Below are 24,784 nucleotides of genomic sequence, written 5' to 3'. Positions count from 1 at the left end.
ATTTTTGTATATTGACATGCACTTATTTAGCATGCCTTCCTTTTAGATATTAAATTTTGTATACCATGGATGTATGGTATTGTAGAAGCTAAGGACACTTGAGGATGTCTATTTTGTATGCATTACATGAGGCCAACTGCCATGTACATTTATATCACATGTATGCTAGTTTAATCCCATAGTTTGTCTTATGAAATTATGAAAATTCGAGGTTTAATAGGTCGTATTTTGTGTATGACATGCTATGTGGCCATGGGCTATTAGAACACGTGTATTTATTCATTCTACATATGTGTTCTTGTTCACTTTGACACACAACACCATTTTTTATGAAATGAACACTTAGAGTAGCATTCATTTTCACATTTTTGCTAAATCAAACCTCAAGGGCATTTTTGGTATTTCACTTGAAAAATAAATATTGGTCTTGACATGGTTGACTAGAAAACACGATTTTAGGGGGGATTACTTCACAACTTTTTTTCTAAAAAGGGAGCAGAAAGTCCTCAAAATCACATTTCAAACTCATTTTTCTGCTAAAAACACTATTCCTGCAAATTTTGAGGTTCCAGACCACCCCACTGCCTCATTTGGTGGGCCCCCGTAGTGTTTTGGTGGGTGCCAGAAAGAATTTGCTGTGTTTGGCAGGCCCCCACAGGTTTTTCTCGGCCCCCCACAGGAACAGTTCTTGCTCCAGACATCTTTCTTCAACGGGCCATATCTCACTTGTTTTAACTCCGAATTGGTCCGTTCTTGAGTCTAAATTGACCGCATCGAAATAAGCTTTCCAATGGTGCCAATTAGAGCTTTAGATTCCATTTTTATCTCAAGATATTCAAGTTTTAGTAAGGTAGTGTCAGTTTTTGGTTCGAACCGGGATAAGGTTTCCCTTCCTTCGACTTCGAGACTTGATATCTTTGCCATCCGGACTCCGAATCATGCGATTCTTGAGTCCATATTTGTTAATTTTTCATTGTCTATCCAATGGTATACACGGGGGTATTCAATTTAGTTTGTAATTACCATTTTACCCTTTTAGCCTTAAGTGCTCGTTTTTCTTCGTCTTGCCGTTTCTCCTTCGTCCGGACTCCAAATCATGTGATTCCTAAGTCCATCTTAACTAGTTTTTCATTTTATTTCCAGCGGTGTGCTCAATGGCACCTGAATCTTTATTCTCAAAAATGACTATTTTGCCCCTGGGGGGCTTAATTGTTATCTTTCCGATCTCTTACTTCCGCACATATCCCTTTGGGTTCCATGACCTTATGGAAGGTTAGGGTCTTAAAGGTGTATTGTGCATTGGGAAACCGTTGTATTGTTTTTAGGTTCCGCATCTTGGATCCAGTTCGGGTCATCACAGGACACTGGGTTGAAAAAAATCCAGGGTCGTCACAACCGTTGTCGGGGACTTGTTTTATTCTTGATAGATTATATTAAATTCTATAATTAATTTTAATTAGGATCTTAGTTTAGGATTTTATTTTATTTTATTTTATTCTATTCACTATTTCAAGTGAAAGACGTTCTTTGTCACTCCCTAAGCTTCCATTAGACCCAGAAATCGAAAGGACTCTCAGAAACTTGAAGAAATATTTTGGAGGCCTTAAAAAGAAAAAGATGGTGATTGATCAAAAGAACCTTAGGGAGTTGGAAGTCGAAGGAAGAGCATATCCACCAGCTGCAAAAGCAATTCACTGTTTAAAGGATCGCTACGAACCAGGTGCATACAACTCTTCATCTGCAGTTCGGTATCCTCAAGTGAGGGCCCCTCACTACGAAATTAAGGCCAGTACTCTTCAGTTACTACCTTTTTTTATGGCCTATCAAAAAAGGATCCATACCGGCACTTGGATGACTTTGCAGAGGTGTGCATGACAATAAAGATCCAAAGCTTTGACGATGATGTGCTAAAGCTACACCTTTTCTCCTTTTTATTGAAGGACAAGGTGAAGGACTAGTTTAATTCATTACTAGCAGACTCCATCACTACATGGGCTGAATTGCAACAGAAGTTTTTGAACAAGTACTTCCCCATGGTGAGAACTACTCAATATCGAGATGTTATTACTCGTTTTGCTCAAAGGCCTAACGAGCCTTTTCATGAGGCTTGGGAAAGATTCAAAGACCTCCTTCGGAAGTGTCCTCATCATGACATGCCAAAATAGTAGCTTGTCAACTTCTTTTATAAGGGGCTCAATGAGGCACAAAGGTATATGGTGGATACCTCTTACGGTGAAATTTTATGTTGAAGAGTGTAGAGGAAGCATGACGGCTTTTTGAAAATATATTTGATAATTCTACACAACATGTCTTACCTCTAATAACAAGACCTCCTACCATATTAAGGAGAGTAGAAAGTGTGAATGAAGCAAGTATAAATCAAGGGCTAGTAAGCCAAATGGAGGCATTAACCAAGAGGATGGATCAATTGATGACTTCATAATCAAATTTTACTCCTCCTTTGACTAATGCTCATGGATTTGAAGTGTGTTCTTTTTGTTCTAGTCTATCTCACTATGTGTCCATTTGTCTAAGTGCATCTCAATATTCAACAATTTCATAAAAGCAAGTTAATGCTGCCTATGGAACGTCCGGAGGTAATATGTTTTCAAACATTTACAATCCGGCTTGGAGAAACCATCCTAACTTCTTATGGAGAAATCCAATCCAGCCACAGGGACATCTGTTCCCCCACCTTAAGTACCTCAGGTCTAAGGTAATTTTCAATCTCAAGTTCAGACTTTAAATCCTCCTGGATTCACTTCTATAAATGTCTTCAGCCAACCTCAACAATTCTTATCAATGCTCGAGGCAATGATGACAAAGCAGTTAGAGCCAATTAATCAACTTGTGCAGTCTCACTCTCAACTTGTGCAATCTCATTCTCAATCCCTTGCCAAGTTAGAGACTCAAGTTGGCCAACTAGCTCAAGCTTTGAACAGAAGAGAGGATGGCAAGCTTCTTAGTCAACCAGTAGCTAATACAAGAGGTGTGCATATAATTGATGACATTACTGCCAAGAAGTCCACCATAAACAAGTGCAAGCAATTACTACTCTAAGAAGTGGTAAGAGAGTTGAAAATAAGGTGAAAGAAGAGTAAGTAAAGAAGGATGAAAATTGGAAGAAAAGACTTAAAGAGAAGAATGTGCGTAATAGAAAAGCACAACTACCTCAAACTACTGAGTCGTCTCTTGAACAAAGGCGTGTTGTTGTGCCATTCCCTCAGAGACTACAAGAAACATCAAAGACAGAAAAGCAAGTAAGTATACTTTAGGATATAATGGAGATATTTAAGCAGGTGAAGATAAATCTCCCATTGCTTGATGCGATTCAACATATTCCAGCTTATGCCAAATTTTGAAAGATCTGTGTACGCAAAAGAGGCATTTAACAAGTCATGTTCTTAAGAAGGTGCTATTAACTGAGCAAGTCAGTTCCATAATCCGGCACTGCACTGCTCCAAAATTTAAAGATCCAGGCACTCTAACAATTTCATGTACAATAGGAAATCATCAAGTAGAGTGAGTTCTCCTAGATTTGGGTGCAAGCGTAAACCTTCTTCCTTATTCGGTTTACTTGTAACTCGGATTAGGAGAATTGAAGTCTACTTCTATTATTCTCCAATTGGCAGATAGATTAACCAAGCAGCCCGTGGTGTCATCGAAGATGTGATCATCAAAGTAGAAAAATTATATTTCCCAGTGGACTTTATTATGCAAGATACTGAGCTAGTTCCGGAGCCAAAGAGGCAAATTCCAATGATCCTTAGTCATCCTTTCCTTGCGACAGCAAATGCGAGCATAAATTGTAGGATATGTGTCATGGATGTATCTTTTGGCAATATGAAGGTGCGCTTAAATATTTTCAATGCCAGTCAATGCCCTTCAGATAATAATGATTATTTTCTGGTCGATGCCATCGATGAATGTGTTGAAAAGATGACCCCATTTGCCTTGACAAAAGATCCACTAGAAGCATGCCTATCTTACTTTGACGCCGAGTCATTTGATGTTGAGAAAAGTATTGAAGAGGTGAATACCCTACTTGATATAGCTAGTATGCATAACATTCCACTAAGGAAGATTTCTATTGAGCCACTTTCACCATTGTCAAATGAACCACCTACAATATCTTTGGAGTCTCCACCAGAGTTAGAGCTGAAGTCATTACCCTTTTATTTGAAGTATGTGATACCCCCGAATTTCCAGATGCGGGTTGGCCAGGCCCACGCCCGATAACCCGAGGATATCAAACCAATTAGCAATAATCGAACACAGAATACAAATAAGAAAAAACAAGAATAAAAAAATTGCTGAAAAGAAACTAGAATAATAATCCAAAAACCTCAGAATAAAATTTAATTAACAAAGAATGATTCTGATACATCCTACTTCTCCATTTCTATTACAACTCGGGAATCCATCTAATGGACCCCTAAAATATCTCACTGAACTCAAAAGATTGGAAATGAATCCCAAGTCTAAAATATGAAATAAAACCCTGGTCATCGGTGGAGTGAATAACTGTATCTGCTCAGCACGATCCAGCTCTAAGTCTGGAACTAACGAATACCTGTAAAAATAAGAGTGGGTCAGGCCCACATGCAAATTCTTCTCTAACTACAATCCAAACAGTGACTCGATACGCAGATACACCCTAGATATCTCAACAATAGCTATCTAGTCCATACATATAGATATATCCACACTAAGGGACATTCACTGGACTACAGTAGGGGTCTCAACCTGAATAGAAGGCAACATGCGAAAACGCACCCAAAGGTGGGCATGAGTACCTAAACCTAACAGGGTACACCTCAACCTACTATAACCAGCTACGCATCCACTACATATACGCACCCTAACCAACGAGTCTGAGACTTAAACTCCTCTCGTGGTACCATAAACATATATTTAAAATCCATTCATATTCATCCATAGGAAATCCAATAAGTCGTTCATCTTATTCAGCCACACAGACTTATATAAGAGATCCAGTAAGTCGTTCAGCTTATTCAACTGCACAGACTTAAATATAAGGAGAATTATGTTTTTATAACTCGTACCCTTATTCCAAAATAGGTAAGACTGAGTTATTTTGAATCAGTCTGTCCCTAGTATGACACCGTCCCATACCGGTGCATACAATCCACAAAATCCATATAATTGATAAAACTATTCACCAATTAAAATCCATAAGGTAGGAATTAGCGTTTTGAGCTAAACCATACCTAGTATGTCACCGTCCCATACCGGTGCATACAATCCTCCATATCCATGTAAATTACAACATATAAATAATCAGCAAATAATTTACAGTTCAAAACCAAATATCCAAATAACTGCAGAATAGAATATGCGATACTACAATATGTACAGTTCAAACCAATAATCCAATTAATTGTAGAATAATATATAAGAGTCCACAATTAACATCCAAACCATGTAAATTACAACATATAATTAATAGTTTAGCAATTTACAATCCAAAACCATCCTAAATAATTACAGAAGAGTATTTAGTATTTCAACAATTTAAATCCAAGAGTTAAACCATATAGTTGCAGGAAACAATTAATAATTCGGCAACTACCATCCAGAGCATACATAGATCAAATCTAATATATCAATGACTCTATCAAGCATTAAAATAAATTCTATAATCATATTATAGTCCAATAAATCGCTACATTAATTTAAGCAATTTAATTTCTTTCATCCGGTAACAGCGTACTAAGTTGTATACTTGTATTCTGTCTTATCTTTTAGCACAGAGCCATGCCCTACGCCCCAAGTCTAATTTATTAATTTAAAAGACTTCACTATACTTTTAATCTTAATTTAGAATCATTACATAGCACCCTTTAGTTGTCAAATTAAAACTAGACAACAAATCTCTTCCAGCCGTTAACCGTACGCACAGTTGTTAAATTAGCGCACTGTTAATTTCATTCACTTAGAGGTCAACCTTACTCAATTTAAGGACTTAATAACACTCACATCCAACCTTCTAATCCCTCTGTAAAACCCCAGAGTCAACAGAAATGTTCCCATGCTCCAACAGTATCCAAACAGTTCGTAGAAATTTTTTTCAGAAACTACTATTTGAAAGAGCCTGCTCTAAATTCCAAGAGCAGGCTCTTTTTTGAGCCTGGAGCCGGCTCTAAGAATGTAGATCCGGCTCAATGAGTATGGGAGCCGGCTCCCACATCCATGGAGCCGGCTCTCACCTCCTTTGAGAGCTTCCAGTCCCCGTTTGCTCCGTCCTCGTCCTTCTGCTTCTTCTCCGGCCTATGTCCACCCTTCAGTTGATTTCTAAAACTTATCCTAAGGTCTTATTAATACCAAAATAGACTCCCAATGGTTTTAGAACAACAATTTGAAATCAAAAACAGAGATTTAACTAAGCAATTTACTAGCATGCTTAAAGAGCAAAACTGGAACAGACAAGAACGAATTTATTTCAGACCAATTTCTCAGACAACAGATAATGAAATTTGACATATAATAATCATGCAAGATCCATTTAAGGCTCAAAAAATTCCCTAGAGTCTAAAATTACAACTAGACTAACAAGCTTTTCCAACAAAACTGAAAACAGATATGTACGAATTCTGTAATAGATTCGATTACAACCCAAACAGATTATCAATATAACATACAATTAACATGTAAGTTTTAGTTTATAATTTATTTAACCCTAGAGACTACCTAGGTGCACAAAACACAAGCCAAAGGGAAGGAGAAAGCAGAAGAACTTGCCTGTAGCTTTGGTCTCAAAACTGTGTTGTCGTCTTACCAATTTCCGGCAACCATTGACCACCTTCAAGCCTCCTATGGTTTTGGTTTAATCCACCACAACTCTCCCTTGGCCCTTTCTGTTCTCCTTCTAAGTTTTGTTCTGTTTTTCTCTCGTTCAATTCTCTCCAAATTCTCTGTATTTTCACTGTGTCGTGAATAGGGTTATCAAACCCTAGGGACGTATAAGTTATATATTTATAACTAACTCCAAATCCTAAGTCAATAAAAACCCTAGACGTAAATCCTAATTAATTATGTTGGCAAGCCCATAAAAATACTAAAACCCTAAAAAATAATTCATACACTTAATTTAATTAAACAGTTACGTCCATGCAAGAAAATAATTAATAATACAATTAAAGTAAGCATAGCAACCAAAAATACAATTAATTTAATTAAAATATACTTAACCAAATAAGGCAATTCAAATACAAAACTAACAGTTTAAAACAAATAAACCAATTAAACATTTAAGCAACTAGTCACATAAAAATGCAATAAAGATAATTGAAATTCCAATTTTATCCTTTGTAAAACTAGGGGGTATTACAAAGTATGCATATCTTGGTCTAGAAAACACTCTTCTATTGCATAATTCATTCCCAGATAAACAGCTATTTCAACTTCAAAAAGAGACTTCCCCATGGTATGCTGATATTATGAATTGTAAGGCGTCAAGAAAGAAGACAGCTCAGCTTGATCGGAAGGATTGGTACATTGAAGATTTTGTGCCTACGGAAGGAGTTGAATTCGTTAATTTAACAGATCCCATCTACTCTGCCTAATCATCCAGGTACCACGTCGCCTACCGACATTAAATGTAGGAGTTATAGATAGGATTTTCATTTATTTTATTTATTTATTTATTTCTCTTTAATTTCATTTTTATTTTTATTTTTTATTTTTATTTTTGTTTTTTTTGTGTGTTTTGTTTTTGTAGATTAGGAGGATTTAATATGTTTTGTAGGATTTTTAGTTACTTGTGCAGGATACAAGTTTTGCAATAATGAAGCGTCGTGCTTGTTTCAAAGAAAATAAAAAAATTTCATGGCATACAAAGATAAAAGTTCGATTGGAGCAGAACAGAGCATTTTTTATTTAACACATCAATTAAGCCGCCTACAGCATCAAGCACCGCGTAGATCTCGAAAAAATACCCAAAATGAACAAAAAAAAAAAAAAAAAATCGTCCAAAACGGACCACCGATGCCAAAGTTATAGCAGTTTGAAGTTGCCTTCTTAAAATAATAATAATAATAAATAAATAAATAATAAAAATAAAAATAAAAACAAAAACTTCAGAGCAAGTAGCAGGCTTCGGGCAAACGATCGCCCGGCTATAGGAGACCGTCGCTTAGTAATTTTTTTTCCCGACTCCAAGTAGTAGTGTCGGGAGATCATTCGCCCGGCCTGGTGGAGACATTCGCCATTACCGACTCAGCGAAGTAGGGGACACCAGCATCCAGTAGTAGCGCTGGGCGATCATTCGCCCGGCTAAAGGGCAACCATCGCCCAGAGGGGGGGAATTTTTGGCGATCCCCATAGCAGCACCAGGCGATCAATCGCCCAACATGGCAGCGACTGTCGCCCGGGTGGAATTTTCCGGCGATGCAGCAAACAATTTCCGCACTGAGCTTTGTTGTCTTTATAGGCTACGGCTTCTTCAGGAAAAAAAAAAAAAAAAAAAAAAAAATGGAAGAAGAAGAAGAAGAATGGCAGTACATAAAGCAACAGCAGTTTTCCCTTTTGGTTTTTTGCCCAATATACAAATCTTACCCATTACTTTCCTTCTCTAACCTACTAACCATCATCACCAATTACCGAATTCATTATTTACTTCCATTATTCCATTATTAAATTCCATTATCCATAACTTAAATCTGTAATTCCAATATTACATTCCATCATTCCATATTACAAAATTCAATAAAATTCCTCTCTAATCCTACTCCTTTCCTATAAACATTACAACTCCTTAACCCATCTCACTTTCTTTGCTTTCTCCTTCCTCACCACTCTATATCTCCCTTGTTTTTCCCACAAGATTATCCTTCACCATTACAATTCCATTACCATTAATTCATTGCCCATATTGTGTGCCACTTTGGAGAAGAAATCAAAATCTTTCAAGAAATTGGGAACGCTGCCTACCAAGTGTTGAAATTGGGAGCGCCCACCAAATTCCCGATGCTCTGCCACGTCCATTCTAGCTATCCTGCCAGGTGCTTTCGTTCTCATTTTTATTATTATTATTATTATTATTTTAGTTCTTATTTTTCTTACTTTTGATTTTTGCCCAGTGAGGACACTATCCAATTCAAGTTTGGGGGCATAGAGCCTACTCTAGTTGTTACCAAAAAAATAAAATAAAAACATTAAAAATTAAAAATTAAAAAAAAAATCAATTCTTTTTCTTTGGCATATTGACTTTAATTCAAGTATTTGAGAATTGTTGGGGGGATTAAGACACTTAAGTACTTTTTAAAATTCTTTTCTAAGATCGTCTTGAATCCCTAATTTTCGTCCTTTATTTTATGTGGGTTCCATTATCTAGCATGATATGAATTTTAGTAATTATCGGTCCCAGATGGATTTCACATGCACACTAGAATTTTATCTTATGGGTATTTGTATTTTTAGTTGAATTCTGATGACTATGCATGGATATAAATTGGTGAACTTTAAAGGTTATTACTATGGCATATATATTTAAAAAAAATAAAAAAAAAAAATCTAAACACTTTCATGGAGTAATCGGGGCTCATGTCTCATAAGTATAGAGTGTTCGCATGAAGAAGTGGGGGGTAAGGATAAGAAATAAATAAATAAATAATATTTTGTCATAGAAAATAACTTAAGAATGGATCTAAGGAATTGAAGTTATAGAAGTTGGGTTCAATTGAAAAGACATTATTACATAGGTAACTTGCTAGTTCACAAATTTCACAACATTGGGGATTGATTTTTGCTGTAATTCTTGTTACACAAGTGTGTGGGAAACATTGGGGTGAAGTATGAAAATAGGAATTAAGGAGTATAGTCAGATGATAATTTTTAAAGTACTTTTGTGTAGTATTCCCCTTGATTATTGTGATGATATGAGAATAAGTTGATTGCCAAATGATTGAATTGTGTTGTATGTTGATGGGTATCATCTCTGGTTACCCTAACGAGCCTTCATTCATCCACTAGGGGTAACTTAGGGGTTTAAAAGGTTTGTTGCATACGCTAAATGCAATCGTGATTCCCACGAAAATGACATTTATGTTTTCTTTAGTTTTATGCAATATGTAAGTTTGGGAGTGTGTTAGACGTTGAATGTTATACATTTAGCCCCTTTACTTGCATGTTTTATTCTCCTAATAATAGTTTATTTGTGATTTTACATTATTTTATTGTTTTTATTTATTTCAAGGCTTTAATTGTAAAATCAGTTAAGATCAGTGATTCTAAGCTTTAAAAGATGACATTTTGTTGGACCGAGCAATGTTGAAGATCCAAGTCTAATTATACTTAAAAAATAGTCCAAAAGAAGTTACAAGTTGATGAGAATGGAAAGAAGAAGAAAAGGAAAAATCCTTCTCCAAAAAGGAAACTTTCGCCAAAGTTGGTAACTTGAACTCATTTTGGTAATCTGGCTGTATCACTCTCCTCAAGTGTCAAAATAGCTAAATTCCCGTAATAGTTGAAAGGAAATTCGAAGAGCTATAATTTTGTATTTCACAAAGATTAACAGTTGTTTACCTTATCAAAATTGGGCTGGAAGTCTGTATGAATTTTGGAGTCCTTATTTGACATAATTTCTATGTATGTCTTCTATGCGAAAAAGTGAACTTTAGGACTGATCTTTTATTATTTAAATGGATTCCTCTACAGCATTGAAGCATCATCATACAGAGGAGCTTGAGGCTGAGATCAGATTGGAGCATTCAGAAGAAGGAAGGGATCAATCCATGGCGGTGAAGATGTCTTCCTCAACCAAAAAGAATTACACTCCAGTCATGCTTAGCTAAACGCTTTGCTAGAGTTGTGATGTAACCCTTGCTTAGCACACTGGTTTGATTGTATTTATTTATTGGAAAATAATTTTTATCATGCATGATTGTGTAATCTATGGGATTTTTAATTGACTTTTCAATAAGAATCGGTTTTAGAGTTTTAATTCAATTACAAATATTTTTCTATCTTGTCTTAGATATTTTAATCTTGTGATTGAACATAACTCATTCACTTCTTGTAGTTGTGAATGAGATGATTAAACAATGGTATTTTTCTGAATATAATATTAGAGATTTGATGGATTATACCTAGAAAAGATAGACCATGTTACACCCCTAGAGTAAAGTAGATAGGTAGATGGTTTATACCAATCGAAAAAAGTCCATGCTTAGCTTTAAATTATATTATTTTCTAGCTGAATTAATATGTGCTTGTAACTATGATTTATTCCCTGTGCATGTTATATTTTATATCTCCAATAAATTGATGCAATTAACTGCTGGTGCGACATTAGTGGTGAAGTCATTCCCCTACTTCTCTCTCTATTTTCTACATCCTATTTAATCATTATTCTTTAGTTTATTTTATTTTTCTACTTAGTTAATTTAGAATTAATCTTTACAATTCGATTATCCTACTTTCAAGTTAATTTAGAATTTAAGAAATCTGTTAACAAACTTAATTTACATAAGTTCCTTGGGTACGACACCCTTTTAAGTAAGCCTATCTGCAAAGATTCGTGTACTTGCGAGTGGTACATATAAATCTCATAACAAGTCTTATGATATATTTTTAAACATTAAAATCCAAATCCTTTTCCTATTATGACTACCAAATAAAATAATAATCTTTAAATAATAAATATATATATACATATATATTATATTATATATATATAGTTAAATAAATCATATATACCTATATATATCAATATATATATGTATATATATATATATATATATATATATATATATAATTATGCGGAGATAGCTATTTAAATATCTTCATAACCATTGGCCTTTATTAATTAACCCAACAAAGCTTCATTCATGCCCAATACCACATTCATTGGTCCCACTCCTCTTAAGTCCATACCAATTAATTTAAAAAAATAAAATAATTAACTAAGTCACAATAAAAATCACGCACACATAAATACACACAAATCAAATAAACGATTCAATCTTAACATTCCACAAAGCAAAACATCACACCAATTCATCAAATATAATCACGAAATATAATTTAATTAAAACAAAATAATTAATCTACGCACTTAATTAAATAAAACAAATCATTTAAAAATAAAATAAAAGCAATTAATCACAATTAAATCAAACAAATTATTTAAAAATAAACTAAAAGTAATTAATCCTAATTAATAAATCCTTTAAAATATCGGGGGTATTACAATACTTCATCTGCATTTTTGGACATGAACATGCCCCCACAACAAGGATTGATTAATTGTCTATGTGGTTCGGTTAAACCATCATAGAAGGCTTGCATCAATTGCCATTTTGAAATTTGGTGGTGTGGACACTTCCTAAGAAGATCTTGGAATCTTTCCCGTCTCATAGAATTGTTTCCCTTCTATTTAGGAGAAGTAAAGAATGGAATGACGCATTTGATTGGTCTTACCCACATAATAGTACTTTTTAAGGAATTCTTGTTGCAATTAGGTCCATGTGTTAATGGAATTTACAACAAGGGAGTTTAACCAATATTTTGCCCTATCTTTTAGAGAGAATAGGAAAAGACACATATAAAGTGCTTGTTGAGGAAAGTCCCTCACCTTGATGGTAGAGTAAATTTCTAAGAACTCATCAAGATGTTTGTAAGGGTCCTCGTTATCAAACCCATGATAAGATGGAAACATTTCGATTATGCTGGATTTTATTTCATAATGATGAGTATCGACATTGGGTATGACGATCCAAGATGGAGATGTGTATGTTGATGGGATAAAATGGTCCCTAAGAGTCATGACTGCTACATTTTCATTAGCAATTTCAGCATTATTGACTCTAGGATTTGCAACCCTAACATTATCTCTAACATTTTCCAAATTTTTAGCCATGTTGTTAACTTCAAGTTCAAGTTCTCTTAAATTTACAGGATCCCTAAGGTTCCTTCTTCATTGTCTAAGAGTTCTTTCTAATGAAGCTATGTCAACTTGTTCTTCAATGGTTGGCAATGCTACCTATGAACCAACACCAACTAGCATGCATCCATATAAAGCAAATATTACCAAAAATTCAAGTGTAGCAAAAATCAACTTGAAACACTTACAAAGGGGTGCAATTTCTCCAAATTTCCAGAACTTTCCGGATTTTTCAGCACTTGATCAACACCTCAAAGCAGTCCCCTTTTTCAAATCTGCACTTAAAACACTTGGCAAACAAATGAAAAACATAAAAATATATACAAAATTTATAATTACAAACAAACTAAATTTAATCTTTGAAATTTTTTATTACAAAGCCGATTGCAATCCCCGGTAACGACGCCAAAAATTGATGTGTCGCGCAAGGTGACATTAATTATAAACCACCGATTCCAACATAAATTCACGTAGAAAGTGGCTAAGTAGGGGTATCAATCCACGAAGATTGTGAAGCTTATGGAAATCAGATTTCAAAGACTAATTTCAAGCTTATAAATGTCACGAGATGGTTTGAAGATTGGTTTGTTTGTTTGTCACTTTGCATAAAATTAAAAATAGAATTAAATCAAATTCAAGATTGAATTAACAAATAGGAGAGGCTAAGGAATTTAGTTCACCAAAAACTCATAACACATGCTACAATGTATATAATTTGAGGAAAGTTGTTACGTGTAATGATAAAATGTAGAAGCCTAAAACAATTATAACAATTTTCCAGAAAATCATGCAATTCAAGACTAAACATAACCCATCTGCTGTTAGAATGGCTCATTCACCTAAACTAGGGTGTGGGATGAGCCATCTTCCCTAGGTATGGCCTATCAAGGTCTTGAATTTACAAGTTTAGCACATGAAAGTCAATCATTTAGCAAAAACTATCTTTGGTTGGCATAAACTATCTACCTAACTACATTAATCTAAGGTGTAGCATGGTTCATCTTCCCTTGGCATAATTTATCTAAATTTTTACATGACATGCCCATAAAACCATTTCATGAATTCCATTCTTAATGTCACTTTAAGAATATCAAGGACACAAGCATGTAAACATGGTTCTAAGACAAGAATTGCATAGTAGACATACTTATATATTATAAATTCAGTACAAATCATATATCAATGTAATGTGAAAACACCAATTTTAATATGACTTTTCATCTCATTCATGAAATCTGTTACATACAACATTGTTTTCCCAAATTAAAATACAAGAATTACATGCTTAAATCGGTCAAGGCTACCTCAATCCCCTAGAAGGAGATTTAGCTCATCCTGGTGGTGGTTGAAGCTTCAATGGTTGAAGAGGAAGCCTCCATCTTTAACTCCATGGCAGCCACTCCCAAGAACACTCAAGAACCCTAGTAATTCCTCACTTTCTCTCTCTAGAAAATTACAAATTTTGAATATGAAATGATATATGATCTGTATTACAACATAAAGAGCTATATATAACCCTTTCTGATCAAAATCAGTCAAAATCCCCCCAAAACTCGTGCATTCAAGTTGGAGAAGAGAGAAAAATAACTAAAAATTCAAAATAAAATATTAACTCGCAGGTTGGCGTCCGGACGCCAAGACGGGCGTCCGGACGCTAAGTGTCAAGTTAGCTACCAAGGCACGCGCTAGGTGCTGGTGTGCATAGCCTATGGCACTTGGCGTCCGAATGCAGAGCTGGGCGTCCAGCTCTGCGTCCAGAAGCCAATTTGCTTGGCTACTGGAATTCATTTCAATTTGCAATTGCAATTGTTAGCCCCGATTTACAAGGGGCGTCCGGACGCCAAGAATCGTCTTGGAGGTTGCGTTCGGACGCCAACCTTGCTCTTCAAGGTTGAATTTCTTCTTTTTTGCTTAGCTTCTCGGGTTTGATTTCTTTCTCAAGCTGAGCATGCTCTTGGACTTGGGTCCATTTTGCCTGTTTCCATTGCTCGCCAAGCACCTTGTTCGTTAAAACTCCGTAAAAACCCGCTTTTACCCCAATTTGGAGATAAGCTCTGAAAATAGATAATGCACAACAAAGCCTGTAAAATATACTTTATTAACACGCTAAATATACTAAATCATGCAATTAAGGGCACTTGAATATGTAATATTCGACGCTTATCAGTTAGCAATCCAGATCTCTCGGGATCGTTACAAAGAGGCTATTACATGGAGGCGGAAGAGGCTATTGAATGGAGGCGTAAGAGGGTTTTAGAGAGAGAAGCCATGGAGGAGGAGGAGGGTTTGACATATTCTTGAATGATTTCCTCAACTGAAATCGCTCTGAAGGGTGGCTTTCATTACGCTCTGAATGATTCTTGAAGAGGCTTTGATTCCGCTCTGAACGATTAGCCAAGAAGGTTCAACCTTTTTTGATCCCTCCCAAATCCCAATTTGTTGTAATGGTGAATATAGCTTGGGGGCCTTCTTCGGCCTATTTCGAATGATGTGGCTTTTTCCGAATTAATGGGTAGGTCCAGTCTTTTAACATATGGAGTGGGTAATTTGGGCTTGCCTTTTATTGTTCCAAGTTTTACTGAAATTTTAATACAGTATATATATAAAGAAAAGCAAGATTTTAACGGATTTATGTGTTATTATAAGTCTTTAGATCTATTTATTACAACGGTAAAACTCAATTCATGCAGAAAATAATAATAATAAATTTTCTATCCAAATAGGTAATAAATCTCATTCACCAAAAATTCATATTCAACAACCAACCCGTTTTTCAATCCTTATTTAAAATTAAAATCCAAATTAAATCTAAAGTCAAACCTATTTCGTTTCATGTAAAGAATATTTATTACCTTAAGAAATTAGTATCTTTTATTTCATCACCGTTGGCCTAATAAATCCATTCCATTGCTTTTTCGGACATTCCTAATATTATGAGTACGGACCATTCCATAGTTTAACAAATAATGCTTAAGAAAAATAAAGCTGACATAAATGATTTTTTTAACTGCTCAATATAATATAATGTTTAATACATAAGGTGTGCATACATTTTTTTTTCACATTAAAAAACACATAGGACTGTTCACCTTACCTACTCACGCGATAAATAGTAATAAAGGAGCAAGTGAACATTTATGATATATAGGACTATTCACTTACTCATATCCATAGTTAGTAAAATACCGTGCGTCAAAAAAAACTAAATTCAAAAACAAATGAATATAATTCAATTTTTTAAATAAAGAATACGTTATAAAAATTTTGCTAATAAAAAAGGTCAAACAGAATAAATTTATACACAATTAAATCTTAAAAGTTGGAAATAACAACATAAATGGTTGTAACAATTAATACTTGAGACACGATTAATACTTTGAGATGTGCATAAATTTTGTTATATATAAGCTCAATATGATCTGACTGTAGTACACATTGTCCTACACACCAATACCAAGAAAATGTTGTATTTGAGAACATGAAGACAAGTGTTCAAATATGAGAGTAATATTCATTGCATAGAATATTCAAAATTATCTATAGAGTTGAACGGGCAACCACATTTTGTTTAAATATTCAAGAGTAATAGTTCAATTGTTGGTAACCTTAAACAAAAATATAAAATGTGTTAAAAATAAAAATAAAAAATATTAAGACATCAAAAGCTCTTACCTCCTCTGCGCCAACAAAACTGCCACAACCAATCAGATTAATTAATCTAAACCTATCCATTAATTAATCATATTTACACGCAACCAAATAATAATCTGTGTTTACAGTCAGTTGCCTATTCAATTCCGGAAACAGAGTTTGTGTATATGTTATTTTATTTGTACACTAATTTATTACTTAATTTTGCTGCAATCTGCTGTAGCTATGGTCTAGGATTAGTTGCTCTCACTAATTTTTAAATTTTATAAGATTACATTTCAAAACAATACTGTAACACTCCACCAATTATATTTTTAAATTAGTTTATGCTAGTTTTGTCATCCTCTTCTCTCTTTCTAAACATCTTCTTTCTTTTTCTCACCTCCACCAAACCCTAATATTTCCTTCCTCTTCCCCCTCTCTCTCTCTCTCTCCTCCTTTCTTTTTCTCTCCTCCACCAGACCCTAATATTTTCTTCCTTTTTTTGTGGAATCTAGCTATGTTTGTTTCAATGTATTTTTAAAAAATATATATTTTTTCACATAAAATATTCTTTTATTTTTACTTTGTCGGTATTTGACAAAGGTTTATGTCAAAGTTGAGGTCGAGTCCATCGAGGGGCATGTAAAATAATTTGTCGAAAATTTATGAATAAATTATTTTTATTAAATTTTAATATTTTTTTTTAATACCAAAAAAAATAAAAAAAAATTTATGAATAAATTATTTTTATTAAATTTTAATATTTTTTTTCTTCATAAATATTTTACGGCAACCAAATACCAAAAAAAATAAAAAAAAAATATTTCCGTTCAAACAAAAGGAGGCCTAATTTAAGTACAATTTTACAAGACCCTTAACTTTGTTTCTGTAATTGACTTCTTATTTGTCTCTTCAGTAGACAATTGAAAAAGGAGAGCTGATTTAACATTCAAATTACAAAAAAAAAAAAAAAAAAACAAAAAACAAAAAAAGGAAATTAAAGCGTGAGGTAGAGAGAATGAATTGCAATATTTTCATTTTCTAGTGTGGTAATCGAGTATATAAAAGCATTGGTGGTCTCAGTTGGGGCATGTTTCTTTATACTGGGTGAGCTTTGCTTTGTATGGCCATTTTATGAGCACCAATTATAAATATTAAAGAGTTACAAATTCAATTTGGTGGTTAAATCCTCAACTGTTATTGAGGTTAAACAAAAAATATAACAATGTTACATAGAAAGAGATTAGACATCAAAAGCTCTACCTCCTCTACTCCTACAAAACTATTTGCAGCTTTTTCAAAACATCAGATTAATTAATCTAATCAGCAATAAAATAATCTGGATTTACAGTCAGTTGCCTTCTAGCAAGCTCCTCAATTTGTTCCGGGCCTCCTCAGACAAGCTGCAGCACCTAAACCTTGGTCGCTGAGGAGCAGCCGATTCTCGACAATCCGGGGAAGTAAAGCACACAACGATGGCTGTGAGATTGTCAGTTGTATGTAGGCGTAATGCTTGATTCACGAGTTCCCTGGCACATTGCTGGGGGTCATCGTGCCGCCTCAGCTCACGGCGAACAAGACTAACTGCATCCTGGTTTGACATCACATCCCAGATCCCATCACAACCAATGATCAAGAACTCATCTTCCTCTGTTAACATGAACTGTTGAATATCCGGCTCTGCAGTGAGAGGCGATAAAGACCCATGGAGGGATTTCATGTGCCAATCTCCAAGGGCTCGAGTGACTGCAAGTTCACCGTTAAGGTAACCACACTCTATGAAACCACCTAGCTCCTCGACCCTCTTGCGTTCTGGTAGATAAGAAGGGATGTGATCTTGAGACATCGAAACTGCCACTCCTTTCCTGCATAGAACCGCACGACAGTCACCGGCATTAGCTATCAATAAGTGGCTGCCAAGTACTAGAGCAGTCAATGCTGTTGTTCCACAAGAGTCGCTAACACTAAATTCATCAGCCAAGGCTTGGTCAGCCAGCAGAAATGCTCTGCGATGAGAATCCTCCAACTCCTCCAGGAAAGCATCATTAATATCAGATGTTTGCGGCAAACTGGCATCTTCAAAAAATAATCTCATAGCATTATTCTTGACATAAGCTGCAGCCTCGGGTCCTCCATGTCCATCAAAAACAGCATAAAAAGCACTTGGCATATTGCACCGGAAGGGAGAGCCCAAGTGGGCACATAAATCATCAATCCGAATGTGTTCATCTTCCATTAGTTCCCGGGATCCAATGTCCACATGGCTGCCTGATCGAATGCTTGGAACAAACTTTCTGGCGGAAGACTCAACAATAGTAGTAGTCTGAATGCTACTTGAGCAGCTCACAACCTAAGAAAAAAGAAAAAACAGATGGTGAGGTAAAGTTCAAGCCAGAAACAAATAAACTGCACATTTAACAAAATGTAACAGCTTTGATAGCATCCCCAAAATTGAACTAATGAAGTCATAATACATGAACTATCTACACAAAGAAGTTCACTTACAAGAAGTACATAAATTATGATAACATCCCAACACTGAAATATTAAATCCATAATATATTAAAAAATAACCTTCCAACAAGTATTTTTTGTGTTTTCTTCTCCTATTAATTTATAGGAAAAAGTGGAAGCAAACAATAATTTCACAAATTGGCTAAACAATTACATAAGGTCCCAATTCAGTTACAGGCCAATAAAAAAAGTTTCACAAGAAATTGAAGTTATTAACAACTAATTCGATTTTCAAATAGGCAAGTATTAGAATCAGTTACAGGCCAATAAAAATAGTTTCACAACAAATCAATCAATTTTCAAATAGGCAAGTATTAGAATAGCCTTTATGCATGCTTCAACCTGTTTCTTCACAAGAAGGTAACATTAGCGGTAAAGTAAATGCTAAATTATGTAGAAGGAAAAAAAAACAAATAATTTTGTTATGTATGTGTGTATATATATTTATATATATATTGTAATATATATTCAATTACAACCAAAACAATAAACAGAGTGATTTTCCCTTAATACAAATTTAGGGCAAAAAAACACAATAAAAAAACCAAATTAATGAACAAAAGTAATGATCAAACCTAGATAATTTAGGGCAAACAAAAAATAAAAAATCAAATTAATCAACAAAAGTAATGATCAAACATGAAGGTTCAACCACTAACAAAAGCAGAAAATTGTTTTAACTCTTACATGAATCTATACATAGATATCGTAAACACAAACATAGAGAACATAGATATATACCAACAAAATCATCACATAATCTGACTGATATACAACGATTCAGCAAAAGCAAACAAAACCCAGAAATCAAGAGAGTCAACATACCGATTCGGTGCGAGACATATCGATAGAGATCGAGTCGCGAACCTCGCAGAAGACCGGAGACGACGACGGCGTAGAGAAATCGAACAAGTCCTTTTCGATCGACGCTTTTGGAGAGCAAAGGTACTGAACATCGAGAACAGAGATGTTCTGTTGACAGATGATCTCTGCTTCGGCTACCATCTTCGGACCAACTAACATCACAACAACAAACGAGCAACAAATTCAACAATCGGTTATTCTTCTTCAAATCCAACAACAATCGGTTCTTCTTCTTCTTTCTTCTTCTTCTAAATCTACTATGATCTTAGATTGTATAGGTAGAGAGAGATTTTTTCTTCAATGGGAGACTTTGGGAAATTAGGGTTTCTTGAGGTACTTTCCAATAAGGGGGCTTTTTATATGGGTTTGTTTCCGCTTTGAGTTGGGGGTAGGAGTTGTAATGGATACGCAATCTTAGAAAAGGAAAGTTGGCTCATGGTTGGCTCTTTCTTACTCGGTTTCATACCACTTAATTTACTAAATTGCCCCCAAATAATTTTTAAAATATTTTTTTGGATATCCAATTCCTTTTTTAGAAACAAATTCATTGAATTCCTTTTTTTAAGTTGCAAGTTTTAGAAACAAATTTAAATAATTGTATTTAATTCATCGATTTTCTTTATTTTTTTTAGTAAAGGTAAAGTGCAATACATCCATTTTGACTAATTTTTAGAGAGATACTATTAATTAGATTATGTGTTATTTTATATTGATAAATTACATCAATAGCTTTACTATTATAATTTACTAAATTAAAGGTAAAGTACTAAAGTGCAACCAAACAATATGTATATATATATATATATACACATCCATTTTGACTAATTTTTAGAGAGATACTATTAATTAGATTATGTGTTATTTTATATTGATAAATTACATCAATAGCTTTACTATTATAATTTACTAAATTAAAGGTAAAGTAATAAAGTGCAACCAAACAATATATATATATATATATATATATATATATATATATATACAAAACATGCAAATACCTCCGGGTGTTCCAAAAATTCCTTTTAAATTGAGCAAATAAAGAAATTTTGATTAAATTACCTAAAATGTCCTTAAATATATTTTTTTGGCCCACTCTACCCTTAAATTATACTCCGTATTTAACTACTAAATATATATATACGATAAAGATTGAGTAAATGAGGTTCATCTACTCCTATCATGATATTTAAATTATAAGGTGCACCCTTTCATATTAAAATTATAACCAATAATATAACCTCCCATTCTTTAAAGATGAACATAGAGATTGGAGTCGCTGAACAAAAAGTACATGTATGAGTTAAGTGTTCACCAGTATAAAAGTCATATACATACATATATATATATATATATATTAAAATTAGTTAAATATTATCAAGAAAAGGTGAAACATGTAGAGTTGAAAATATAACAAAGACTTTAAATATTTTTTCTGTTTTCAAAAAAAAAAAATATCTCTTTTAAAAAATTGTAATTCTCACAAATTAAAGATTCAGGTTTTAGGTTCATAAAAGAGAGACTTTTAAAATGAGAGTAGAAAATTTCAAAAGTAAGTTAGTGTGCACAACTAATTTTCTATAATCCACACAATTTTTTCCTTCTAGACGCATGGATGGTTTCGCTTATCAAGTATGAGAAGCAACTATCACTATCAATAGAAAAGTGGAGGATGATGACTTTGCAATCCATTTGTTTCACATTCTTAATAATTAAAGAATGTGCATCATCATTTTGTTCTGATTTAAAGTAGATTTCACAATTTATTGGATATGTTTTCACTTTTATCCTGTCATCAGATATCCATAGGTCACATTTTACACTAATTATTAAGGTGAAATTTTTTTTGTGCATGTGTATATACAGATATTTATATAATATATATATCATTTTGTTCTGATTTAAAGTAGATTTCACAATTTATTGGATATGTTTTCACTTTTATCCTGTCATCAGATATCAATAGGTCACATTTTACACTAATTATTAAGGTGAATTTTTTTTTGTGCATGTGTATATACATATATATATATATATATGATGTATCAAAATTCTATCCCATAAACTTTTCTCCGGCTAGGGTGAAATTCAACATTATCAATGGTAACTTTTTTATAGTAATTTTTTAAAATCGGGCATAATTTAGAAGGCTGAGTTCAGATTAACTCATACACATGTTGACCCAACTACCCTATTTATTTGTAAAGTGATACTAAAATAGTTTTATTCTAAAAAAAAAATTCTTGAAGGAAAGGAACTTTTTATGTTTTTTTCCTTTAAGTATATACAATTTTCAAATTGTTGTCAACATATGTGGATTTTCTAAGGTTTTCTGGATGGGGCATAATTTACGGACTGGATCTGAGATTGACCCGGATCCGAAAACCTGAGGGATCATGTATGGGTTGACCCAACTATCTATGTAAAGGTTAATTTGTTGGAAGTCAAAAATTAGAGAATCAGCAGGCCAATATCTGTAGTAATGGGCTGGTTTAATGACTAAACACTTGACAACTTTCTCAATTACCACTCACTCCTATTTGCTTGCATGTTACCTAACACTAACAGCTAAGAGAGACAAAATGCCAAACATGAAAGTGTACAAATTACATATGGTGTAAAAGGACAACGCTTAGAATAATAATAATAATAATACAAGAAACCAATTATAGATGAACTGCTTCCAATATCAATACACAAACGTGCCTTATATATATGACATGCTTTGGATTTCTATTTAGTGCACATGATTTTTATTTATTTATTTTTAATTTTAAATGTTGTTGTCAAGGATGGACAGATCCATTGAACACCTACTTGATCAATTAGTGCCACGCTAAAATCAAAACACAAACGTTCCTTATATATGACATGTTTTGGATTTCTATTTAGTGCACATGATTTTTATTTATTTATTTTTAATTTTAAATGTTGTTGTCAAGGATGGACAGATCCATTGATCACCTACTTGATCAATTCGTGCCACGCTAAGTCATAAGATGAAGATAGAGTCCTAAGTTTCAACCACTTAAAGATTAGGATTGCAATTTGGACGAGTTAGGCGGGTTTGTAGTATAATTTGAGCCCAACTTAGTATATGAAATACTAAATTTAACCTCAATTTTAACCTTATCTAGAACTTTAACTACTCAACCCATGCCCAACCCATCATTCTACTTTTAAATTCGGGCTTGCAACTCGAGCTTAGATTATGAATAAAAATTTCAGGTTAATTTGGATTACTTATATGTCTAATTTTTACACTGAAAATTTAATATGATCTTGAATTAGTTTTAAATTAAATTTCTCTTAAATAAGAAAAAATTTAAAGACTTTTTGTAGATTTTTAATAAATTACAAATAAATTTTTAGAAAATTAATTTTCCTAAATTTTAACATACAATAAGTTGAAATTTAACAAAAAGAAGTTGAAAAAAAAAAAAAGTAATCCTAGTTTAAATATTATTGTTTACTCCATTATTTTTGGCCCAATGGAAAGGCGACATGTGGCGAGTTCCAATGAGCTTGTCACACTGTATTGGTACTTTAAATGTCCAAAAGAAGAACATATGATGTGGAATTGTGAAAATAGATTGGATACAATTTACCAATAAAGTAGAGGTATGTGGCAAGTTCCAATGGAACTTGCAACGCCAGATCACAACTTTGGAAGAATTCTATTCAGGGTATTAAAATTACGTGATTTTCATGTGGAAGCAAGGAATACGTGGACCAATTAAATCCCACCACATGAAGTTCTCTATTGCCATCTTTAAAGCAAGAACCCACATTTTCCTATTTTGGAATAAAGGAATTATTTCATAGAAGCACTACACTATATGCACCTTCATGCAGTCATCCAAGTCAATGTTCATCCGACTAGTTGTTTTTCAACACATGGCAAGTTACTATAGGATTTACTATAGCTTATCAATTCTTATAGGAGTTGTTATCACAGAAGGTTTATGTTTGCAAAAGAGTTCCAAGTAATGGGGGTTTACCAAAATTGGCAAGGTTGAGCAAAAGAGGAATGTGGGGGCTGAATTCTCTCTTTCTTTTTGGGGGACTTCGGCAATTGTCTAAACCAAGTCGAAGATCGTTGCTAAAATTTAGCAAGACGTGGAGGTTTAACCTGTTTATATAATATATATATATATATATATATATATATATATATATATATTGTGTCAGATTAAGCCCACGATAAAAAGACCGCTGAAATAGAGTTCATGGCGCCATGGATTCTGAATCTAGATGAGGAAGGTTTGAAGGAAAGTTGCTAAAATTAAGGAGACTAGTTGGCAGACGTGGAGGTGGATTCTGAATCTAGATGAGGAAGGTTTGAAGGAAAGTTGCTAAAATTAAGGAGACTAGTTGGCAGACGTGGAGGTTGAGTTATATATATATATATATATATATATATGTATCAGAAACAGCCCACGATGAAAGGAAATCGCTAAAATCAAGGATGTGTGCCACAAATACAACCCACGGTGAAGAGTCAGTGAAACTATGAAGGGCCACAACGCCATGAAAGGAATAAGAATTTGAGTGAAGGAAGTTACCAAAAGATAAGGAAAACGTGAAAGGAAGGTCTCTGTAAGTGGAAAGACTTCAAAGGTAATGGGTTACTTGGCTAAACAAAACACTTCAATTGAAAGTGGTGGTGCTTCAGAAGGTAACTGCCATTACCTGAGGTAAGTTATTAAAGATCATGGATGACAAGACTAGTCGTGTCTGAAAGAGAAGGAAATCTACTACAGAGGAAGGGGAACAAGAAATCGTGGGACATATGTTGACTCATGAAGAAATCAAGTGGAAGATTGACTGCAAGAAACTACTCGTGACTAGGAATAATGGAAGAAGATGGTT

General features: G+C 33.9%; 1 protein-coding gene and 1 non-coding gene across 2 annotated transcripts; both read right to left on the bottom strand.

Annotated features, from left to right (window-relative positions):
* Positions 1–2,050: 2,050 nt before the first annotated feature.
* LOC132283260 (small nucleolar RNA R71) lies at positions 2,051–2,155 on the bottom strand. The gene has a single exon (XR_009471983.1). It is a non-coding gene; the product is annotated as a small nucleolar RNA R71 (small nucleolar RNA).
* A 15,527-nt stretch (positions 2,156–17,682) lies between these two features.
* On the bottom strand, positions 17,683–20,308 carry LOC132285698 (probable protein phosphatase 2C 49). Its single transcript, XM_059787921.1, has 2 exons — positions 19,877–20,308; positions 17,683–18,887 (listed from the first exon to the last, which is right to left on the bottom strand). Exons 1-2 carry the CDS (start codon positions 20,072–20,074, stop codon positions 17,889–17,891), a joined length of 1,197 nt encoding a protein of 398 aa, XP_059643904.1. The 5' UTR covers positions 20,075–20,308; the 3' UTR covers positions 17,683–17,888.
* Positions 20,309–24,784: the final 4,476 nt, after the last annotated feature.

This window comes from Cornus florida, unplaced genomic scaffold, assembly GCF_030987335.1.
Source record: "Cornus florida cultivar Cherokee Brave unplaced genomic scaffold, ASM3098733v1 CherokeeBrave_3.0.0_Hap2_Chr01, whole genome shotgun sequence".
NCBI classification, from domain to species: domain Eukaryota; kingdom Viridiplantae; phylum Streptophyta; class Magnoliopsida; order Cornales; family Cornaceae; genus Cornus; species Cornus florida.
This window is presented reverse-complemented; position numbering and strand designations above follow the sequence as displayed.